Source organism: Pelodiscus sinensis, chromosome 5 (genome assembly GCF_049634645.1).
Source record: "Pelodiscus sinensis isolate JC-2024 chromosome 5, ASM4963464v1, whole genome shotgun sequence".
Classification (NCBI taxonomy): Eukaryota; Metazoa; Chordata; order Testudines; family Trionychidae; genus Pelodiscus; species Pelodiscus sinensis.
Genome location: NC_134715.1, coordinates 80946877 through 80962549, shown reverse-complemented (window position 1 = coordinate 80962549; position 15673 = coordinate 80946877). Strand labels below are relative to the sequence as shown.

The window sequence follows — 15673 nt, the reverse complement described above, 5'->3', positions numbered from 1 at the left end:
ATGAGCAACAGCAAGTTACTACACTCTTTCTATAGTATTTCTGCTGGAGTCATGAGACAGATGTACAGAATGGCTACAATCATCATCCATATAATTCTCAAGAGAGGATTTTGGTCCCCAGGGCTGACCTTCAGCTCCAAAGGTGTCTAAGAAAAATCAAGTGTCTCTAATAAAATGAAATGATCAATATGAGTAACTTGCACCATTCAATAAGTAATCAGTACAGCAATTCAATTCACTGCAATTTAATAGAGATTTAAACAAAAAAAGTACAGAAATTCATTTAATCAATGGTGCATGCAAGTAATTAAGGATTTGGTTTCTGAAGATTCACACAAGCTGTTCTCAGTTTGAGATAGATCCACACAGTTGGAAGCATTTCACTGCTGTGGACAGTAATGGAAGTGTTTCAGCAATGGTGTTTGGATTCTCTCTCCCCTTCTATCCTAATTGGTATGCAGTTTAGTTGCCACCACCACTGGAGCTTTCCTATACATCTTCTCCATCCTTTGCCCAATCCTTACGAATATCTGAGTTCTATCATTTTGTAAAACAATTTTGTATCATGCATTGCTTTACAGTATCATGCATTGCTTTACAGAAGTCCATACTTCATGCAGCACCAAATGCATTTCTCTTATGCAATTTTGGTAATCTATTTTTCTTCACGTCAGCACAAAACTCTAATGACTGAAGCTGTTCAACAGTAATTCCCCTCCCCCATAAGGCCACAAGGGTTAAGACAACTCTACTAAAGCAATCATGGTTTTGTTTCAAATTCTTCAGGGTGTACAACTTTGTTGACTTCTGCAATTTTTCCAACATCATTACTTTGCTTGGTCCCAGTGGAAACCAATATCAGTTAGATGTTCCCCGAAATACGTTTTTTGCTCAACTGCTGAGATTTGCTGCTGGGATGCAAAACTCCAGACCAAATACTGGACTAGGGTGCTTTTCCTGAAAAGTCAGAAAAGACCATCCTACCCACTTCTGTGCAAATCAGCCTGCATTAGAAGTGTTAAGGAGATGGTGGAAATTATGTTCTTTTCTTCATGGTCACCAGTAAGATCCTCATTAAAAAGGTACATGTTCTTTACCTGCATAGCCTCACAAAGTTCGTGTTCATTGGCACTGTCTAAATCACTTGCTCAGCATTTTGGAAAAAAAAAAAAAAAAAAAAAAAAAAAAAGTGGCATACAATTCCGATACTCAGAAGGTGGCTGCACTAGTCAGTCCATGTACAGTTTCCACATGCTCTCATTTAGAAAGTGTTCTATGTTGCCTTCATCAAAACGGTGAGCCACCTATTACCTCAGATGAGATGTACCCCTTTCATTTCAAACCAGTCCAGATGTGGCCTTCTTTGGCAAGCGTGGTTGTAACAATCCCAGTAGCATATCTTTCACTTTGAATATGAACTGGAAACAAATGTATGAAGTAAGGTAAATAGAAAGGAGCATAATCACTGCCAAATTAAGTGTAAAAATGTAATAAGAAAAGCCAAAAAGGAGTTTGAAGAACAGCTAGCTAAAAACTCAAAAGGTAATAAAATGTTTAACTATCAGAAGCAGGAAGCCTGCTAAACAACCAGTGGGGCCCTTGGACAATCGAGATACAAAAGGAGCACTTAAAGACGATAAAGTCATTGTAGAGAAACTAAATAAATTCTTTGCTTCAGTCTTTACAGCTGAGGATGTTAGGGAGATTCCCGAAACCTGATCTGTCCTTTGTAGGTGACAAATCTGAGGACTTGTCACATATTGAAGTGTCATTAGAGGAGGTTTTGGAATTAATTGATAAAGTTAACAGTAACAAGTCACCGGGACCAGATGGCATTCACCCAAGAGTTCTGAAATAACTCAAATGTAAAATTGCGGAACTATTAACTATGGTTTGTAACCTACCCTTTAAATCTGCTTCTGTACCCAATGACTGGAAGATAGCTAATGTAACACCAATATTTAAAAAGGGCTCTAGAGGCGATCCTGGCAATTACAGACCAGTAAGTCTATCATCAGTACTGGGCAAATTAGTTGAAACAATAGTAATGAATAAAATTGTCAAACACATAGAACATAATTTGTTGGACAAAAGTCAACACGGTTTCTTTAAAGGGAAATCATGTCTTACTAATCTATTAGGGTATGTATACACTAGCCACCCTAATTCAAACTAGGGTAGCTAATGTAGTCATTCGAACTTGCAAATGAAGCCCGGGATTAAAATATCCTGGGCTTTATTTGCATTTCCCGGGCGCCGCCATTTTTAAATGCCTGGTAGTTCAGACTCCCTGCCCGCAGCTACATGTGGTGCAGGCTAGGTAGTTTGAACTAAAGCCCCTAATTCAGACTACTGTTACTCCTCCTGCAATGAGAAGCCACGTGTAGCCATGGGCAGGGAGTGCGAACTACCGGGCATTTAAAAATGGCAGCACCTGAGAACATGTAAATAAAGTCTGGGATATTTTAATCCCAGGCTTCATTTGCAAGTTCGAATGACTACTTAACCACCCTAGTTCGAACTAGGGTGGCTAATGTAGACATACCCTTAGAGTTCTTTGAAGGGGCCAACACACATGTGGACAAGGAGGATCTGATAGATATAGTGTAATTAGATTTCCAGAAAGCCTTTGACAAGGTCCCTCACCAAAGGCTCTTAAGTAAATTAAGTTATGGGATAAGAGGGAAAATTCTTTCATGGACTGAGAACTGGTTAAAAGACAGGAAACAAAGGGTAGGAATAAATGGTAAATTTTCAGAATGGAGAGGGGTAACTAGTGGTGTTCCCCTAGGACCAATCCTATTCAACATATTCATAAATGATCTGGAGAAAGGGAATAGTGAGGTGGAAAAGTTTGCAGACTATACTAAACTACTCAAGGTAGTTAAGACCAAAGCAGGCTGTGAAGAACTTCAAAAAGATCTCACCAAACTAAAGTGACTGGGCAACAAAATGGCAAAATGAAATTTAATGTGGGTAAATGTAAAGTACTGCACATTGGAAAAAATAACCCCAACTATACATATAATATGATGGGGGCTAATTTAGCAACAACTAATCAGGAAATACATGTTGGAGTCATCGTGGATAGTTCTCTGAAGACGTCCACACAGTGTGCAGCAGCAGTCAAAAAAGCAAACAGGATGTTAGGAATCATTAAAAAAGGGATACAGAATAAGATGGAGAATATCTTATTGCCTGGATATAAATCCGTGGTATGCCCACATCTGGAATACTGCGTACAGATGTGGTCTCCTCATCTCAAAAAAGATATACTGGCATTAGAAAAGGTTCCAAGGACAACTAAAATGATTAGGGGTTTGGAACGGGTCCCATATGAGGAGAGATTAAAGAGAGTAGGACTTTTCAGCTTGGAAAAGAAGAGACTAAGGGGGGATATGATAGAGGTATATAAATCACGAGTGGTGTGGAGAAAGTGAATAAGGAAAAGTAATTTACTTGTTCTCATAATATAAGAACCAAATGAAACTAATGGGCAGCAGGTTTAAAACAAATAAAAGGAAGTTCTTCTTCACACAGTGCATTGTCAATCTGTGGAACTCCTTGCTTTAGGAGGTTGTGAAGGCTAGGACTATAACAGGGTTTAAAAGAGAACTAGATAAATTCATGGAGGTTAAGTCCATAAATGGCTATTAGCCAGTATGGGTAAGAAATGGTGTCCCTAGCCTCTGTTTGTCAGAGGATGGAGATGGATGGCAGGAGAGAGATCGCTTGATCATTACCTGTTTGATTCACTCCCTCTAGAACACCTGGCACTGGCCACTGTCAGCAGACAGGGTACTGGGCTGGATGGACCTTTGGTCTGACCCAGTATGGCCATTCATATGTTCTTAAGTAAAGGACAGCATTCCCCAGTCCAAGCAAATCTTCTCCAAATTTTACACTTAAAACAACAAGCCACTTAGTAACCCAAGTGGCATGAGTTCAACCATTAGTTTCTAACCCTGCCTATTTTTAATAGAAGTCATGAGTTGGTCTGAGCATATCTGTCACTGCTCATCTTGACTTATAGGGTTCCCTTCACACCAAAAAGTCACCTTTCACGACACCTTACCACAACTGCAGCCCCTCAGTGAGGAATGATTCAAGAGTGGGTCATCAATACCCTGCTCAGAGGCTGAACCCCATCAATTTAACAACCCAAAAAGTTAGCATCAAGATGTAACTTCTGCCAAATGATAGACCCATGTTCAGCATAGATCTATGATGCTACCAATAAATGGGATTGGTTTGTTATTTTTGAATGGTAACAGCCACAAGAACAAAAAAAAATGTGTGTTCCTCTCTGCCTCTGACATTTAAATATCAAATACACAAGACTAATGGTTAAGTAGAGCTCTCTGCAGGAAGAGTCAGAGGGCATCTTTGAAAATTCTGTTCCGAACTATGTATCAAATCATTTACCTTGAGATTTTTGCAGCTCTTCATGAGATACTTCACATCATAAATGACAGGGAAAAACAACCGTAGTATCTCAAAGAAGTCCAGCTCCTCTTCAGGTAAATTAGAGTTAGTCAGGATTTTGATTAGATAGCCAAAGTCATAACCACTGCAAATTAATCACACATACAAAACAGAGTCAGGCAGATAAAAAAAGAATCCTTCTCACCTCCAATGTCAAGTCTCCAATTAGTTTAATTTAAATTCAACAACAACAAAAAGACAGGGAGGTATTTTATATATAAATTTAACTTAATTTTTTTTGGGGGGGAGGAGGGGGAAGAGGGGAGAGAGATTATGTGACTCTTCAAATATTATCAGTAGAGAAACACAAGAGTTCTCACTGCAGCTTCCAAATGCTAAGTTTCCACAATCATAAGAATTATCAAAACCTGGAACCCTAGAAGAAATAATAATAATAAAAAAAAATAAAAAAAATAAAGACTTTCCTGCAGAAACACTCTGGACATCATGACAGACACTACTTTGCCACTGCTGGACCTATTCTCAGAATGTGGAATGATATCAATCTTGCTCTTTTCATATGCATCAAAAGTTTCTGATGACCAGAGGATGAAAGCAAAAGATTTCTATTGCTGTCAGAACCAAGAATGTGTACATACTATGTAGACTCTTTCATGGATTATTTGCACTCAGAAGAACTTCACCCTCACCAGTTAAGGCTGCATGTACTTCCTCTGGGTTCTGCAACACTACAAGTTTAGCCTCTGCCTCTACATCTTGCCATTGGAAATCTTTGATAGAGCAGTTAGTTCACATATCCATTAGCTGTAACTAAGCTCAACATGTTGATAGGTGTATAACATAATATTCTGTTTTATAAAAAGTTGACAAGGGACACTTATAAATTAAATACATATATTGACTGGGTTCAAGGGTAATATGTATGGCTATTGCCTGAGAAAAGAGTTGACTGTAAGCACTTCAGGAAGGGTCCCCACCGTGATAAGGTTAGTCTCCAAAAACCCTCAAAGTCACCAACATAAAAAGCAAAATGGGATGCAAACTGGCTGAGGCAACACTGTTTGACTGATACTACTGTACAAGGCTCTAATCCTGTGTTGTGTTCCTAACTGCTGGAGACCTATACCTGCATGGAGCCCAAGTTTCAGATGCAGGGCTGAGGCCTTAATTTGCATTATTAATTCCTATCTTAAATGCTACTTTTCTCCCTGGTGCAAATGGAGTGACAAAATACTATAAAAAAGTGTTCCAACCTATTTCTATATTATTGATCATCTTTATGATCATGCTGTTATGCTGCCCAAATGAAGAAATATCAGAAAATCCTACACAGCAACACCAGGGGAAAAAAAGATAATTTCTTAAAATCCACTAATGCAGAACAAGCAACAATACAGCTGACTGTGATTCTCCCAAGAAGACTTCCCATAATAGAGCACAGACTTCTAGTTATCTGAAGGATTCAGACACTGAATGTGAAGTTCCCGCAGTCACAGTTGTCCTTTTGAGGCTGCACTCCAAAATTTACAGCAGAAGATTGATTCCTTTACTCCCTGGCTTGTAAAGGCAGGAGTTTCAGATGAGGCCAATAGCATGCAACTACAGAACAGACAACTTGACAGCTAAACTTGTGGTCATAAAAGCAGCTTCTTTTGCTCAAACTAGCAAAATAATGTATTTAAAAAGAAAATCCTAACAACCTGGAAAATGACAGCAAGAACTGAAAGCTAAGAATGCTCAGGGGTTGCAGAAAATCTGGTGCTTGTGGAGATTGTAGGTAGCAGGCAAGAATCCGCTGAAATAATACTACAGTTAAGTCTGATCCCCTGTAATAACCAAGGGCATGTCTAGACTACATCCCTCTTTCGAAAGACGGATGTAAATTAGACAGATCAAAATTGCAAATGAAAAAACTTTGAGTACAGGATCTTTCGAAAAAGGGTTTTTTTCCCCCCTTGAAAGAACCCCATCTAGACGGCAGTTTTACTTTCGAAAAGTCCTTTTCTGAAAGAACGCACAGCCACCATTATGCAAATGAAGAATGGGAAATTTAAATCCAGGCTTCATTTGCAATTTCAATCTGTCTAATTTACATCCCTTTTTCGAAAGTGGGTTGTAGTCTCAACGTGCCCCAAAACTGCACCAAAACTCTGCTTCCAATACAGATGAACAATTTGATATATGAGCTTTTGTTTTTCCATGGGCACCCAACCCAGCTCCTTCAGGAAGTCATCTAGAGAACCAAAAATATAACAAGAGCTGATGCTCTCCTGCTATTTCAGCTTCTTAGTAGCAGAAATACTACAAGAAAAGCAAAGCAAAGAGGTACTGATTTTGTGCTGAGCAGGACCAGAATAGCAGGCTTACAACTTACAATGTGCACAGATCCTAAAGCCAGAAGTGACCGTTATGAATTAATCATGTACTCTGACCTCTTGTACAAGACAGGTCACAGAACTTCCCAAAATAAACTCTGAAGTTTGCAGTGGTAGACAAGGGGTTTCTTTGCGTCACTAAAACCACAGGCAAATAGAAATTTGCTCCAGGGCCTTCACAGAAAGAAAAAAATATCAAAAGACTGAAACACGCAAATTTTGTTGAGGTCTGTAAAGGTTCAAAATAAGAAATACAGATATTAAAATTGTATGCTGCCTCCGTATCTTCATTCTCTCTCTCTCAGCACAAATATACATTATTCCTTTAACCTCCAACTCAATAGTATTAACAGATTTTGCCTCAAAATAACGTTGACTCGCTTCTACAAACACTTACATGGTTATGCTTTTGGCACTATTTTTTACAGTTGGATTGTTTATTTTCTCAATTATTTGAAAATCATGAATAAATACTGAAAAGGGGTTTCCTTTCCCAATTAGAGAACAAAAGTATCAGTATTTAAGGATAAACAAAGATTCTCCCTAGCCTATTTAAACTTGTACCAACCATGAATTGTTATCACTGTGTATGGGAAACAAAATAAGACTGCAACACAACTATGTATTCTCAGCTAAGAGTTGTGCCACTTTTAGGGAGCTTGTGTTTTATTTTCTAAGAGACAAGTTGAGGGCATTAAACAGCAGTATTTAAATTCACAGTTGGCTAAAAGAGCAAAACTTAGCTTTGGTGCTTAAATGACTAGAAGAGTCCATTAAACAAATGCAAGATTTAATTCCTAATAACCAGACTTTAGATTTTTTTTTAAGAGGCTTAGTGTTGATATTTCTGTTCTGTGCTAGAAAATGGATTCATATTAAGGATGTTAAGAGGAGGGTAACTGACTAATCATGGAGTTGATAAGAGAAGGGCTCTATCCCAGCTTAGGCTAGTCCGGGACGTACCCCCACTGCGGCTCCGCAGTTTAAATGTAGTAGGAGCCAGGCACACAAGCAGTCTGCAAGCTGGGACTGCTGCAGCTCTTACTACATTTAAAATGCACAGCCACAGCAGTCCAGGATCAACTTGAGCTGGGACTGAGCCAAGCTTGCTTGGTCCTAGCACACGCCGGGTTCAGCAACCTGTGTCTATGGCAAGCCCAGGCTTATCTGTTAGTCACTTAGATTCCTAATTCATCTAATGGAATAAAGAAGAGATTTAAAATTTGCTCATTATTGCTGCTATAGATAGGATTTCAAGCTTTCTATTCTAAATATTAATAATCTGCAGGTGCACAGAGTAGCATCCAGAGTAGATATTCCATGTGGGTTGGCTGAAAATCAAGTTACTAAGTCTCAGGCCATGTCTGCTCCACAATCTTAAATCAGCCTATGTTATACCAATCTACAGTCCTCCAGCGTGTAATGTTCACACTATCCTCCTTCTGTCATGTGTGCATACCCTCATCCAGAGCACTTCAACAGACTGAAGAGACATAGTGTGGAGGGTTTAAAGCCACAGCTCTCAGCTGTGTGCAGCTCACCTCCAGGAGCCCAGCTGCATGCTGGACTTCTCACCTCCCTGCTCCAAGCCAGAAGTGTAGAAAGGGGACACCACCAACCAGAGTGTCTCGCCTCCAAGGTGTGGGGAAATCTGTACTCAGTCAATTGTTATGCACAAGGTTCGTCAAGCAGCGGCAGCCACGCTGACCGTCACGCTGCGCATGCACTGACTGTCACGCTGAGCGGCTGTATCAGCTTGTAATCACTAATTGTCGAGTCCTGGTTATGCATCTAGTGAGGAGCAAGAAGCCAGGACTCCAGGAGGAAGCAGGGCTCCAAGTGGGGAACCTAAGCACTATCCCAAGCAGGAAGCCTGGGTGGTAGTCCGGCTTGAAGCGGTGACCTGGCAGCGAAACAGCAGGGTAACTAGAATTCTTAGCTTCACAGCTCAGCAGAGCCATAAAATTAGCAAGATAGACAACAGTCCACATAAGAAATACAGCATCTATGCAGACTATCCTAACTATACCAACATGAACCCTATGACTCTTCTGGAGATGGAATTAGGATGTTGGACACTTACACTGGTAGGAGCAAGACACATGACATAGTTAGGTGAACATAGTCGGCCTTATGTCTATCTAATTCTATAGTGTAGAACTGTAGTTTCCAACTAGTTCTGGAGCAGTAGCCACTATGCTACAGTGAACTAGCCACACTCAACTGGTCAAATAGCCGCATGTGGTTTACATCTCTGGTGTCCAACAAGCCTCAGATTTAGCTGAGGAGCAATATAAAGAAAAACAGTTCTGTGGCTAGCAAGTTATTAGAAGCTGTTCATATAGTTCTTTCAAACTGAATCTAACATTTATTATTCACTTAATTTTAAACAATATTTGTCCAAACTGGAGAAAATATTTATTTTCATTACTACTTGCACAAATGTTGCATAAAAACCAAGAGAAAGTGCCATCTGCTGGATCAGGAAGAATCTAAAGACCTTTCGTCCCGGCTGTGAACATCAGTTTGCACATCTATAAAAATCGGGTTAGCACTACTTCTCAATAAACAAACACACACACCCTTGAAACCTATAAAGGAAAGTGCTAAGTATCTGACTAAAGAATAACCACTACTTTCTAATTTGTCATCTACAGTTTCAATCTGATCTAAAACACTCATTGCATTGTTCAAGTTTTACATAAACTACTGTAAAACAGAAGAGAAACACAAGTCAACTATAGTTATCAAGCAGCCTACTTAACAGACACCCCCACAATCCTATAATTATGTATCTGTCACACTGGATGCACTTTTCAGAACTTTCACCACACCAAGCAACTACCTGCTCTTCAACTATTTTATTTGCAATTTGTTGTTAGGTGGACATTTTGCTTAGTACAGGGATCTAAGCCTTCACAAATTAACTGGCATTTTAGTCCATCATGTTAGGCAATCACATTAAAATGCTCCTTAATACTGTTTCATATCTCAAATATATCCCCTGTGGGATCCTGGCAATCCAACAGAATATTAGGATTTTTAAAAAAATACTATTTTCCAACTGGAATGGTACATTTAGAGTTGCACTTACATTCAGCAAACCTGTTCTTACCACAGGTATACAATCTAGCTGACAGCTTAAGATGAAAGTTGTCTCCCCCTCCCCCTTCTGGCCACTGTGAAAAAGGAACACACGCTCACTCACTACCGCGAAAAAAGATCTCTCCGTCCCTCCCTCCCATACCCACTATACCTTGAACAAATTCAGTATTAAGTGTACAGCTAAATATGTGCAAACCAATCAATTCTGATATGAAAACAGCATCGAGAAATGGCCAACAAACATTATCTTATGTGCAGCATTTACCTATGAAAGGAAAGCCATTTGACTCCTTCACACAGCACTACTCCAGATGTCATAAGAAGTTCTGCAAAATATTGAGTCTCAATTCCTTCTTCCTCGTGCTTTTTAAACTGGATACCAGATGTTGTTAGTAGTTCTATGGAGTCCTGGGCATACATGTCCTCCCTAGCATGAGACACATAAGTAACACAACATTCAGATACACAAAAAAGCACACAAAAAAGCACAGCCTCAATAAGTTAATAAATAAAACGCAGCACAGAACGCAATGTATACTTGGTAAATTTTGGCCACTGCTTCAATAAATAGTATTAAATCTATTTTAACAGTTTAGACGCCATGATATAACGTTTCAACTGTGAACAATCAGAGCCATTACAAAAAAATTCCTCTCTTACACAGTATTGACTAAGCAGTTTTAACACGGTCCTCAATCTTATTATACATAAAATTCAGGTATATTTGTTGTTTCCTTTAAATGAAATTGAACAAAGCTCTCTAGGAATCAGTATAGGACCATTTTCTTATATCGATCATAGAAATTTGGGAGTAAACTGGTTGTTCAGACTCTCCACATAATCAAAACTACTTTTCCCAATGTCATAAGAATGGATTTCAGTTTTTGAAGTTTACACAGCTTTTCAACAAGGGGGGAGGTGGGGAATCGCCAAAAAAAGATAAGCCCTAATATATTAATTGTAAACTCTTCCTCTCCTCCATATTTCACTGGAAGATTTTTCTTTACAATACTTAACCTCTTTAATACTGCTCCATAGTTTTTTCCTTTTATTCTAGTGAGTCTATTCAAAAGATATCTAAGGGAAAATCTGGCTGTTGTGCCCTTTGTCTCCCTTTGCCAACATCTGTAGCTACAGGCTGAACCTCTCTAGTCCACTACTTTCTAGTCCAGCAATATCTGTGGTTCGGCACAGGGATGTAATAGTATTGTACAGTCGATTAATTAAGAAGCAAAAGCTTATAGATTAATACTATAGACTATCCACATTCAACTCCCCCTCCATCCCCCCCCCCCCCCCCCCCCGCACACACACTCGACAGTAAATTTTTTAGCAGGTTGGCCAGCAGTTCTGGCTTGCACTGGGTCCCGGAGCTCAGACTCACCCTAGAAAGGGGCTGCTGCCACCCCATGCTTCTGCCTCTCTATTAGAGGCAGCAGCACATGGCAAAAAGCAGCCAGTCCACGAGGGGAACTGGTTCTTAAACTGGCTTTCCTTGCAGACCAACTCCCATGTGGCACCCTGCACTGCTGCCTCTGATACAGAGGCAGCAGCATAGACTGGCAGGGGGATCTTCAGGAGTGAGGCTGAAGTGCACTGGCTGCTGGCCCTACCCCCAGGGACTACAGAGTAGTATAACAGATAAGAATTCTTGAGGTTACTCGACTACTCAATTAACTGATATTTAACATCCCTAGTTCAGCATGATTTTAGTTAGCCAGATATCCATTTATCATGGGTGTGGTCAACTTTCACATGATCCCATTGTAACGTTACTACTAGGTATTTAAAATGCATTTAAGTAAACATATAACTGCGGGGAGCCAACATTTAATCACTAAAGATTTAAATTATACATATATACGCTCATCTAGAGTACTTTGTGTTCTTTGAACAGGTGTTCACCATTAATACAAGTCAAGATGGACTTGCTTAAACTGTCACCAAGTGTGTTAATTAATATGCAAACTATTCTTAGTGGTAAGAGTGGACAGCTCTAACTCAGACCTTATGAATGTTTACCATCATTGTCTACGCCATTACTGTTCTGTAGATAGACCACCAAAGCCTTCTTTCTATGCTTTCAGGTCAATTAGGATGTTTTTAATGAAAAATCCACCACTTACACAAGTGCGTGTCAAAAAAAAGCTTAATGAGCAGGAAGTTAATATTCAGGATTTAACTGTATTCATAAACTCCAGAAGTTTACATCCATACTTGTTTTCTTTTTACTAACCAAGTTTGAAGTGAAAGTTAGAGAACTTGTTGTGCACCCTGTGCAACTGCTATTAAGGAATAAGGCAACAAAAATTAAGATAATGCTTTTCAAATAAAAATCCTTGTCTAGTTTTTCCTCATCTTACTAGTTTTACAATTATATTATACTACAAACTAAGAAAGATTCATTTTACAGTTTATTTCACATTATCAGCACCACCAAAAGTTAAACAATCTAGAAACAAAAAATTTAGGCAGAACTATTTTAGCATTTAACTATTTTTAGTTAAAAAAAAAAAAACCCCAAACTAAAAACCCAGCAGTAACAAGATTTTAATCACCACTCACGTTAAATTAAATTTAAAATTAAATTGCCAAGTTGATGTCCCTGGAGGGTATTCTCCTTGCTCATTCATAAACGTAAGTCCTAGCTGAATTATCTTTAGCAAGTCAACATTACAGCGCAGCAGTTGGTACTGATAGTCCGCATTGCTTCTGAATTCTCCAATGGGCCTTGCAACGACACCAGGAAACTCTGTGTCCTGTTAAAAAAAAAAAAAAGTTTACAACTCAACAACAACCAAAGAAAGAGAAAGTTATCTGCAGCCCATCCACTCCAAATTTAAATATCTGAACAGCTTTCCAAAACACTTAACTTTGAACCTCTCACTGAGAATATAAGAAGCAAAATGCAGGACAATGTAGCACTTTAAAGACTAACAAGATGGTTTATTAGTTGATGAGCTTTCGTGGGCCAGACCCACTTCCTCAGATCAAATAGTGGAAGAAAATAGTCACAACCATATATACCAAAGGATACAATTAAAAAAAATGAACACATATGAAAAGGACAAATCACATATAAGAGAAGTTTTGGGGTTGGTTGGTTGTTTTTTTGTAAAGAAGCGATGAATATTATTTAACGTACTGGAAGCGATAATTTAAACTTTCATCATCTTCAATGGACTCTGGAATCAGCCTTTTGAAAAGATTTATTTCATGTCACAGAGAAAACTTGTATGCAGTGTTGGTCACAAAATATTAGACAGACAAGGAAGGTGATATATCATTTTTTATTAGATCAACTTCCATTGGTGACAGAGAAAAACTTTCAAATTTACTCAGCTCTGTGTGTCTATAAAAGAAATATTACCTCATCTACTGGGAATCATGACAAGACCATGTGGTATACTAAATAGGGATGTCAGAGACGTACCATGGCAACATAATTATACTTCCGAATAACTTGACGAATTTTCTTCATTTCTTCATCCAGGTTACAAGCCCAAACTTCACAAATTCTTTGGCTATGATCTACTGTAGCTGCTGGCATAGTGGGGGCGATTTAGATACCAGGCATTAAAGATTTATACTTGATTGAGGGTCAGTTTCATTAAAAAAAAGGTTTTAGATGTTTACCTAAAATAGAAAGACAAAAACAAATACAAATTTTGTATTCTGAATTATTTGAAAAATAATGTGTTAACTGAAAAACATCCAACTGTTTTTCTAAAACTCAACTTAAAGTAAAACTTAGTCACTGAAAACTTATAAACATGGTATTAATAGTTACTATAGAGATTTCGATAAAAGTGTGGAGCATGCACTTATCAAGTTCCAAGTTGGGATGGACTGCAAGCACTTTGTTTTGAATTTTAATCCTGTCCTCCAACTTTAACATATTAGAGAATGGGCCTGAAGTCAAGATAAAATGCAATAAAATGCAAGGTACTCTATTTAGGAAGGAAAAATCAAATGCATAAATTAGGGATGTTAGAGTAGAACCAAATAAACATTTAAACGATAAACTAATGCTCATCGGTTAATCGCCTCAGTTACACTCAGCCAATGCCCTGGGAGGCAGCTTCTGTGTGGCAGGGCAGCGAAGCCACTTCCCAGGAAGACAGGCCAGCAGGGGCTGGTGGCTTTATGCTGCAGAGCCCACAAGGCGACTAATCATATAACTGTTGAGATTTTCAGCAATTACACAGTTACCCTAATACATAATTTTTAACATCCCTAACACAAATAGAAAATAGAACTGCTGACAATATTCTAGAAGGACAGAGGATCACAAACTGAGTGAGACAACAATACGATGCAGTTGCTAAAAAGGCTATATCATTCTGCTGTGTATTAATAGGTGCATTACAGGTAAGATATGGGACTTAATGTCCTATTCTATTTTGTGCTGGTGAGGCTCAGCTGGAGGGCTGTGTACAATTCTGAGAGCCACATTCTAGGAAAGATGTGGACAAATAGAAGAGAATCCAGAGGAAATGTGATGAAAAGTTTAGAAAACCTGGCCTGTGCGGAAAAATTTAAAAAAACCAAAACCAAACTGGGCTTGTTTAAGCCTGAAAAAAGAAAACTGTGGGGAATGGTGGGGAAGTACCTGACATCAGTCTCCAAATATGTTAAGGGCAGTCATAAATAGACTGTCTACTAAGGTAGAACAAGAAATAAACAGGCTTAAACTGGAGCAAGGAAGATATAGGTTAGATACTAGGAAAAAAATTCTAACTCTAATAGTAGTCTAACTGCAACAGCCTTCCAAGGGAAGTTGCAGAAGCTCTATCATTGGAGAGTTTTAACAATAGTTTAGACAAACACCAGCCACAAACAGTGTAACTTACTTTGTCCTGCCTCAGCGCTAGGGGCTGAACTACAGTTCTTAAGATCCCTTTCTGCCCTACAGCTCTATGGTTCTAAAATAGGATATCCTACTTAAAAATAGACACAACTTTTTAGATTTGTTAATTTATCTGGTGTGGAAAAATTGCACAGGATGTCAGATGAGAATGCTCTGAGCCAAAATGAAATGCCTCCAGCAACGACGCTCTCAATGGTGTCACCCAGAAAAGCACCTTCCCGGCCACATGCCAGTTAACAGCGTGCAATGCGCTGACTGCGAGACAGCCGCCTGCATCGCCACACCCCCGCATGGCCTCAAGGCAAGAGTCGGGTGGAGTAAACAGAGATTCGTTCGGTTCTCAGGCGACACAAACTCCGGCTCCGGACGAGCGCGCAATGGGAGCGGCTCGCTGCCTGGGGCAGGCACCGCAGCGCCCCACGCCCTCGCCGTTCGTGACCCCCCAGCCCAGCGCACGGCGGGGTCAGGGCTGCAGCGCCCGGAGCCGCGGGATCCAAGTCCCAAGCGCGCCCGCCCCGCAAACGGGAACTAAAAACCGAGAGCGGCGCGCGCCGCATTGGGGCCTCCGGACACGCCCCCCCGCCCCGGCTGCGCCGCCAGGAGACCCCGCGAAAGGTCCCGCCCGAGTTGCCACGGCCCGGAAACTAAGCCCCGCCCCCTCTCACCGACTTCGGCCTCAGACGGGCCGGGGGCGGGTCTGGCTGGGACCCGGTGGAGGCGGAGGCGGAGGCCCCAGGACGCCCCAGAATAGCGAGTCGCACCAAGAAGCGCAGAACCTGCCGCCCCCACCGCACAAAGCCATTACATCATTGCTACGCGCCGCGCCCCGACCTTTCAACTCGCTGACCCATGACCCAGGCAGGGTGCTGTCGGCTCC

The 15673-nt window shown here is 40.1% G+C and overlaps 1 protein-coding gene across 4 annotated transcripts in view; it reads right to left on the bottom strand.

The window, feature by feature from the left end:
- Window positions 1–15615, bottom strand: part of CNOT7 (CCR4-NOT transcription complex subunit 7) — an 82162-nt gene extending 66547 nt beyond the window's left edge. For 3 of the 4 annotated variants that reach the window (XM_075930367.1, XM_075930366.1, XM_075930365.1), the window contains exons 1-5: window positions 15462–15615; window positions 13360–13562; window positions 12492–12685; window positions 10192–10353; window positions 4426–4570 (exon numbers count right to left, since the gene is read on the bottom strand). In XM_075930367.1, the coding sequence (XP_075786482.1) occupies window positions 4426–4570; window positions 10192–10353; window positions 12492–12685; window positions 13360–13476 (618 nt within the window). In that variant the 5' untranslated portion in view covers window positions 13477–13562; window positions 15462–15615. Of the gene's footprint in view, window positions 1–229; window positions 1419–4425; window positions 4571–10191; window positions 10354–12491; window positions 12686–13359; window positions 13563–15461 lie in introns of those variants that run through there. The other variant, XM_075930368.1, reaches the window with a different exon arrangement.
- Window positions 15616–15673: the final 58 nt, after the last annotated feature.